Consider the following 8,692-nt stretch of genomic DNA (forward strand, 5'->3'; position numbering starts at 1 on the left):
TCATGGCAGTTTATAATAATAACATTATGATTAGGACATACTACTTATGATGGTAGAAATGTTGTTATATGTGGCAATAGTAATGTTATTAATGCAACACGTAATTCACAATTGTTTTGTTTTACGCGATATACAACATTAACCTGCAGAATGCAAATGATAAAAACTAAGTATTATGTTTATGTCTTTACCTTTTGATTTACTCTTTCTAATGTGACCTTGATAGTCAAATATAATGATAATAACATAATAACCCTAATTTGACAAACTTTCCTTGTCGTACAGGACATTAAGACGTGTTGGATTCATTCCAGACATAGTTTTCTTTAAAGAGGACGATTTTATGTTCTTTGGGAAAATTTTAAAGCATCTAAAGCATTACTCTGGTGAATTCACCACCACGCCAACTTCGATCAAGTTGCTTCGGGGGAAGAGTTTTCGGAACACAGAAAAGTCTTCTCTCTCCTCCCAGCAACAGCATCAGCACCGTCAACCCGGTCTTGTTTTCGCAGCAACTCAACGATTCTGTTTAAGTGGAATATACATTCCATCGCCTTTCCTCCTCTGAACCCGTCCTCCGGTAAACACGGAGGTGTGCCAGAACCGGTCGCTGGCGCGTGGCAGTGCGCGGGGCTGTATCTCTATCTACGTCAAGCGGGATGCATGTCACCGTGTCAAGGCTGCAACTGGCAGCCGTCAGCTTCCCTGGCTCCCTTCTCTCTTCCTCTCTGCTTTTTTTTTACGGGCTGCTGCGTGTTTTTGGAGTGCGCGTCCTTCAAGCCACGCTCCTGGAGTGTGGCTTGCTTCAGGTGTGGTCCCCCCCCCCCCCCCCCCCCAACCCCCCACCCTGACCCCTCCATCCTCTCCTAATCCCCCAACCTCCCACCTCTCCCTCTCATCTCGTTCCCCTTGACCCCCGGCGCGCGGTGCTGATAGTGGCCACCCCACTCTTTAACCCCACGCCAACTGACTCGCTTCCAGGAGGGGGGGGGGTGGGGTCCGGGGAGGCAGGAGGAGGGGAAGAGTGGAGGGAGGGGGTATGACCTTGGCCCTCCTGCCTCTCTCTGAAGCCTCCGCCATTTCCTTTACAAGCTCCTGGAGATGCCCCAACTCTCTCTCTCTCTCTCTCTCTCTCTCTCTCTCTCTCTCTCTCTCTCTCTCTCCTCTCTCTCCTCTCTCTCTCTCTCTCTCTCCTCTCTCTCCTCTCCTCTCTCTCTCTCTCTCTCTCTCTCTCTCTCTCTCTCTCCCTCTCTCTCTCTGGCTCTCTCTCTCCTATTGCTCAGTCTAACCTGCTCCAGTGACAATTTAACTGCTACAATTGCTTCCTTTCTTGCATTTATTTACATGTCCGGTATGGGGTATAGGCCCACATTGTATTAAAGAAAATCGCTCAAACGCACATTCTGCAACCTGATTTTTAAAGCAATTACTAAGCAGCCGAAAACTTGAAATGAATAAAGTGTCATGCCCTTGCACACACGCACTGACGGTCACACCGAACACCCACACGCATGCACGCACGCACGCAGGCAGGCAGGCAGGCAGGCAGGCAGGCAGGCTGATAGACAGAACAATGACCAGCCAGAGAATCAGATTAATAAAACAATAAATTCATAGTTCACAATCTCTGTTTATGTGCTTCAAGGTTGCAGAGAACTGGATGCCTTTCGTGGGTTATAAATAATACATTTATTATGATCAGAACAATCATTGTAATTATCATTATCATAGTTTTTGGGACGCAACAAATAGACTCCACCCGTTAAATTGGCTTGAACGAATTTCGACTGAATTACGTGCGATTGCAAGCGATATGCGATGGAACACCATTTAGCCTACTGATGCATTTCACCTTGATAATAACCCCTAAGAGATAATTAGGTTTCACTTCAATAATAATGTTTAAAGGCAGCCTCATCTTTGTTGAAATAATTAATTAAGGCGTTTTGCCTTCAGTTTGCATCCTGTTCTTTAATGTTCTGATTAGCCCAAAAACAAGGTTGCCAGACACAGAACTGAGAACCCTGAACTCCCTTTATACATTTATGCCTACCAAGCCGATAAAGAGCAAATACGAATCGTATCACGATATTTACAGAATCCCACTTATTGTGCTTATTTGCAATATATATCCACACTACAAAATCATCGTAAAATAAAGTCGTGAGATCCCCTTCCGATTTTCCACACATTTACATTCTGAGAATTGAACCTACATCTTTGAGAAAACAAATGCAGGGCCAGGCGCTGTTCAATTTACGCCAACAGCCCAGTTCACTTCTCAGTCAATTGGTTCTCTGTTGACGTTTGGGCATGTTTGAGGATGTACCTCGGATTATGCAAGGTTGCGACTGAGTAACCTTGTGAGACTTACACCATTCCTCTATTGTTTGTGAACACAAAAGAAGTTTTATTAAAAGAGCATTGAGAAAAATATGTCCGCACGAACATCGCAGGCATCTGTCAAGGGCAAGAAGTTGTGGACATTTATTATAAAAAGAACTACCCCATGCCCTGGACGGACTCAAAAATACACACACACGCACACACAAGCGTACACAAAGACAGCGTGTGCACTTGTTGGTGTTTGCGAGATGGATTAACTCCAGTTCTAAATAGCCTACCAACAGGGACAGCAGGGGGCGTGATAAACCGCTCACCTGTCTGTTACTAACCGGCTGTTAGCCCCGTTATCATGCGACCACAAGAGGAAATAAGCAAACAAATAACCCGTTACCAAATTAAAACATGGGGTCCTGGCGGGGGTCGACCTTGTGGGATGACACCGGGGGAAGCCTGCAGTGGCGGGCTTTCTCCGCAGTGCATTGTGGTGGTCTTCTATTTAATTTCCCCTCTCGAAGTGTTTTGTTTTGGTGTTGGCTGGTCCTGGGTCAAGGACACATATGGCCATATACACTGTTTCACAGAACCTCTCCTTTCCTCGCTTTTGCCTTATCGTGTCAAATCAACCCCCCCCTGGTGAACCCCCCCTTCCACGACACCCGTCCAAATAACAATGTTGAGCACTTAGGGCATTAGATAGCGGGCATCTCTGTGAAAACAACTCCACGGTCTCCATCCGCAAAGCCTGAGGCTACTTACTATAAACTTATACTTTGGACCATGTCATCCATCCCAAACGTGCAACTTCACCCAGGCGCAAAAAAAAGGTTGCTGTGCTATCGTTGTTGTTTTTTATCAGACGCATTTTGCTTTCCAAGCAGAAAGTGTCCGGGTGGGCACACGGGGCAGAGTTTAAATGAAGTCAAAACACCGCACCACCGCACCATTTAGTCTAATAAAATGCGCACGCAGACAGCGGGCTGTATAGGGCTGCGCTGGGCACCACACAGCACAGCGGGCACAAAAACAACCTCTTAGGACCAAAACACAGATTACCATCCTCCCGGGCTAGGAAAACACTAGGAGCCCCCTCCTTTCGTGCCCACAGCAGTCTCCGTGTAGCGATACGTTTGTCCTGCCCCCTGTTTCTGCTTCAGTGCGCGCTGTTGGTTTTTGTGGACGGCCGCCCTAATAGACGGTGAAGAGATCTCAATGTGGGACCTGTCACTGTTTGCCTGGGTCAGAGGTCAAACTTAAAGACACATATTATTATTTATCTCATTCAGCTAAGCAAGCGACCTTAGCCTACTCGGCACTGTTTTTTTTTTTTTTACGTGTTTTTTATTTATTTATTTATCTTTGAAACTGACGGCAGATGTCGTCATCAAAGTGTTTTATTTTTTACCTTTCGATTACGCAAATGGCGCCTTGTCGTCTGACGGCTCGAATTGGTCATTTTACATTTATATTAGGCTACATTTCGAAACGAACTACGCAGTTGCCTGCATGCATGTTTTCCATTCATTATAAAAAAAAAAGTGAATATGTGAAATAATCGTCCTGCACGACCTACGTGTTCATCCAACGCTATCATCTCCGCTCCGAGTCGAGTGAGATAAGCCATATTATGAATAACTTGGATTGCAACTATGTATTAAGTCACCTCTAGGATCTGCGCAATATATGTGAGGTATTAGAAACAGCCAGTTGGTCCATCAAGTTGACACGCACGTACAAATACACACACACACACGCGCACAGCACACACACACACACACACACACACACACACACACACACACACACACACACACACACACACACACACACACACACACACACACACACACACACGTAGATACAAACATACAGATACACGCACACGAGCAAACACAAGCAGAAACCTAGACAAAGACACACACACATTTTATCTAAGTGGTTCGCATAAGTGACAACGTAGAAGGACCATATAGTCAGTATTTTTATGTTAAGTCAGATTTTTGCTTTCCTGTCTTTACAATCGCGAGGAAGGCCCTACTTATAAACACTCCTCGGTGTTCATCATGTTTCCAACAAATCAACGTATCCGGCCCGAGACCCTCGCGAGCCACGCTTCCTGAAGACGGCCCAGAATAGACACGTTTTACTCCCAATCCGTTACAGAGCACAACAGATCTTAGGCTTCAAGGACCATTCTTTCATCAGACAAATAATGTCACCATAGGCATACGTTTAGATCATATCCATACAAGTCAAAAGTAATTGGCTTATAAATGTGTATCTCTATGCATATGTGTTCATTAGGCCTACGTAGGCCTATAATACAAATTGACATTTCAATGTGTCCAATTTATCCAACGTCAGCCTATCTAATCTGTGTTGGTATATATGTACATATCCTGCTATAAGATTGTATATACAATACAATTCCTATATTATTGCCAGCGGCTAGCCTATATATTTGTTCATATATTACATATATATGATTACAAATATATATTATATTTCATATATTATACATTATATAATGTCTGTGAATGTGTCCACTATGTCCAACATCAGCATCTCAGATGAGCTGAGGAATGCTCCGCAGCGTTGGTTCCCGTCACGTGGTTCTAACGACCAATAGAACTTTTCGCATCTGAACTTCACTATAAGGGAAAAGGCTGCGAGGCTCGAGCTTCACTTATAATCCTCCACGCGCTACCCGTCTCCCAATAGGCCCCGCCGCTCCAAGGCAACCCCAGCGCGCGCACTGCTCCGTGGATTAAAACCCATTTATCCCATGTTTTTATAATATCTATTTATAATCTTTCGAGGTCTGCTTTTTATTGCCAAACGACCGTCCACGGCTGGCGCCCCTTTCGTCCTCAAATGTTGGGAGACAAAGCGCAAGGTAAGCCCACTGAACGCAGGATACCGATTCAGAAGCGATAGTTTATGTCAATCTGTTTTTCCCGCGGTAAAGTGCGAGCACGGAGCTCGCCAGCTAACTGCAGAGATGGGAGGTTTAATATCATCAATTGTCCGACAAAATATGGATGCTCGATGGAAAGTATTGATTATAGTCTGGGCCGTAAAAATCATTTTCCCTTCCATCATGACGGCTGCAAAGAACATGTTCGATTGCTCATGATGCAACACATGCAACCCAATAATAATAAAAAATAATAAAAGTCCTAATAAAAACAATACGAATAATAATAGGCCTAAAAATGCCACTGTCAATAATAATAACACACGAGTAGCTAAACCAACGAGTTCTGTCTACAATATATAAAAATATATATGTAGGCCTATATATATTAGTGTTAATTCATGTTTATATATATATAGAAATTATAATAATTGTTTTGATAGATGTATTAGGCTATATATTATGATGTAGGCTATATATGGGGCCAGTATTCGTAAACATTGATAGTTCCAATAAATCAAAAGTTATATTATCATTATATTTAATATTATATGTGTTATTATTACTATTATTATTATTTTATTGTTAATCTTATAATTATGATAACAATTATTATTACTATTATTACAATTATATCAATAAATTAGGGGGTTATCATCAGGCCAATATTGTTCGTTATGTTTTCAGTTGAAAAAGATATGTAATAGAATACGGTTAGTGATTGTTGATGTTGTGGTTCGTTTTTAGTTAGCCTAACTAATAATAATATTATAAGAGCTAATTAATGAATGATGAAAACAAAAATAATAAGCTAAACATTATTGTAACAATTTAGTTATATCTTCTACACTAGTGCTGCGTGTGCACGTTTCACACCATGGTTCTTGTTGACTATTGGAGGCGGATTGTCGTGCGCGTTAAATTTGCGCGCCGAGCATCTGTAGGGTAGAGAGTGGAGAGCGCGAGCTCCAGTCGGTTTATTAGCGCGTGGTGGGAACGGATCGTCCACCTCATCTCGGAGCTGTTTGGCCCGCGCGTGTACGGCGCATCGGTTGGAGATTATTTAGCCTATTAAAATAGGTTGCTATTCATGCACGCATTTTTTAGATCGGCTACATTAGGGTAGGTGGCACATTTAGGTTTTATATTGTGATATAACGTTAAATAATATGATATATTTACTATCCAATTTCGTGAGCCGACCAATTTCGATATTGAAAAAAGTGTAATGCTCGATTCGTTCCCCGTTCTTGGTCATTCAATGCAAAAAAAAATTGGTTAAGTAGGCCTTTGATATTTAATTTAGATTTAGGCTATAACCTCGCCTTTTGAGTATACATATGGAAATATTATTAATATATTTATTTATATAGTTTGGGCAATTTCGACCAATTGAGAACAGAATTTGGGTCTAGATTGGGAACTCTTGATTTGAGAATGTGACGATGTGATGTCGATTATTCCTGAATGATTGATTGGAAGAGTGATGTTTTCGTTGTGGTCCATATCAGGTGTTACACTGAAGGTTATGGAATACACGTATGACGAAGACCTGGAAGAGCTGTGTCCCGTGTGCGGAGATAAAGTATCGGGATACCACTATGGGCTCCTGACCTGTGAGAGCTGCAAGGTAAGAAGTACCTAGGCTATATCACAGTAATATTTTACATAACCTTGCTTTTGACCGTTTTTTTCTAGTAGCCCATTTCATATAGTAATTACATCACGTAATACGGATCATTTGGTCTGCGTAAGCCTATTTATTAGGCTACTTTGATTATTAAGATTGTTATGATAAATATTACGATGATGTGATTATTATCCGCATTAGACCTATACATATTCTAGTAATTATTATAAGGGTAAGCTTATCATTATTATGATAATAACGATGATGACGAATATTCTTATTATTTTTATTATTACGCAATTATTAGGATATTATTATTACTATTATTAGGCCTACTAATATCCGTATTTTTTATATTGAATGTCACTTAGGCCTAATCAAAAAGTGCAGCCTTTTGAAAATTAACAGTAGCCTACGGTGTAGCCTATTTGTTTTGTTATAGGCCTACATGGGCCGCTGAACTCTTATTTTATGAAACTCATCCGCTGTCATTTGTTCTTCTCTCAGGGCTTCTTCAAGCGCACCGTGCAGAACAACAAGCGGTACACCTGCGCTGAGAACCAGGAGTGTAAAATAGACAAGACGCAGCGCAAGAGGTGTCCGTTCTGCCGCTTCCAGAAATGCCTCAGTGTTGGAATGAGATTAGAAGGTGAAACATTTGTCAACCCGTAAAATCTAATTTTCTTTTGTGCCGAAATCAACTCTTTAAAAACACTTTATAAAGCTATTGTCATCGTATCTGCCAATTACAGAGCTGAGCAAAAAGGCCAATCCTTTATTCCCCTAAATTCTTATTATTTGAGCTGGAATTGCCTGCATGTCCGCGGATTGAAATAATTCCCAGACCGCCCTACAGAGAAGCACCTGCTTCCGCACCAGAAAAACGACGCATTCTTCACTTGCTGATAAACCCCAAGAGACAACTGCGCTGTTTTAAATCAACGGCTCTATTTAGTCTGGGAGAGTCCTACTCTCCCAGAATCCTAAATGACGGCTTGCAGGACAGTTCAACTCTCATACATTATATTTAATTCTATATTTTCTCGGTGATCCTTTTTGCTTAGCTAGGAAACGGGATCTACCATAACAACCGGAAAACCAATGGAAAGAGTAGGCCTACTGGGTCTTTATCTTTTCACGATACAATGTTGTGGGGGGGAAGTGTGGGAATAGGGTTGTAATAATGCGTCCGAGAATATATTTGTGTTGTATGTTTGTGTATAATTTTCTCCTCCCGTGCATGTGTTCCATTGCTAAACCCACGTTGTTGTTTTTTTTCCTCCTGATCCTTAATGTTGCCGTGTGCCAGCTGTACGCGCGGACCGTATGCGCGGGGGCCGTAACAAGTTCGGGCCCATGTACAAGCGGGACCGGGCCCTCAAGCAGCAGAAGAAAGCTCTGATCCGCTCCAGCGGCTTCAAGCTGGAGACCTCAGCGCTCCCTTCGAACTCCCCCCTCCAGACTGACTTTACCAGCTTCAGCGGGGCCCTGCACCCCGGGGCCCCCTTGCCGAAGGGCCTGCTGCCCTCGACCCCCGCCCCCATCACCTCCACGGACTACGACGGCTCCCTCTACGCCCCTCCCTCGCTGGCCATGACCATGCAGCCCCACATGCCGCTGCCCGCCCCCTACCACCAGTACACCGCCTTCCCCGGCCGGCCCATCAAGGCCGAGTGTCCCGACTACACCAGCTCCCCTGAGTCGCTGGCGGGGTACCCCTTCACCGACCTGTACTCCTCGTCAGGGGCCTCCCCCCAGCTGCCCGGCCTGCCCCCCCTGGTGCTTGAGCTGCTCCGCTGCGA

General features: G+C 43.4%; 1 protein-coding gene across 3 annotated transcripts in view; it reads left to right on the plus strand.

Moving 5' to 3' along the window:
* The first annotated feature begins 5,050 nt into the window (after positions 1 to 5,050).
* Positions 5,051 to 8,692, plus strand: part of LOC130383735 (nuclear receptor subfamily 5 group A member 2-like) — a 10,798-nt gene continuing 7,156 nt past the window's right edge. The window contains exons 1-4 of one of the 3 annotated variants that reach the window (XM_056591493.1): positions 5,051 to 5,239; positions 6,772 to 6,890; positions 7,398 to 7,539; positions 8,200 to 8,692. The exon at positions 8,200 to 8,692 is cut by the window's right edge and continues 190 nt beyond it. In XM_056591493.1, the coding sequence (XP_056447468.1) occupies positions 5,218 to 5,239; positions 6,772 to 6,890; positions 7,398 to 7,539; positions 8,200 to 8,692 (776 nt within the window). In that variant the 5' untranslated portion in view covers positions 5,051 to 5,217. Of the gene's footprint in view, positions 5,240 to 5,900; positions 6,383 to 6,771; positions 6,891 to 7,397; positions 7,540 to 7,563; positions 8,001 to 8,199 lie in introns of those variants that run through there. The other 2 variants (XM_056591494.1, XM_056591495.1) reach the window with 2 other exon arrangements.

The sequence above is a fragment of the Gadus chalcogrammus genome, chromosome 6 (genome assembly GCF_026213295.1).
Source record: "Gadus chalcogrammus isolate NIFS_2021 chromosome 6, NIFS_Gcha_1.0, whole genome shotgun sequence".
NCBI lineage: Eukaryota > Metazoa > Chordata > Actinopteri > Gadiformes > Gadidae > Gadus > Gadus chalcogrammus.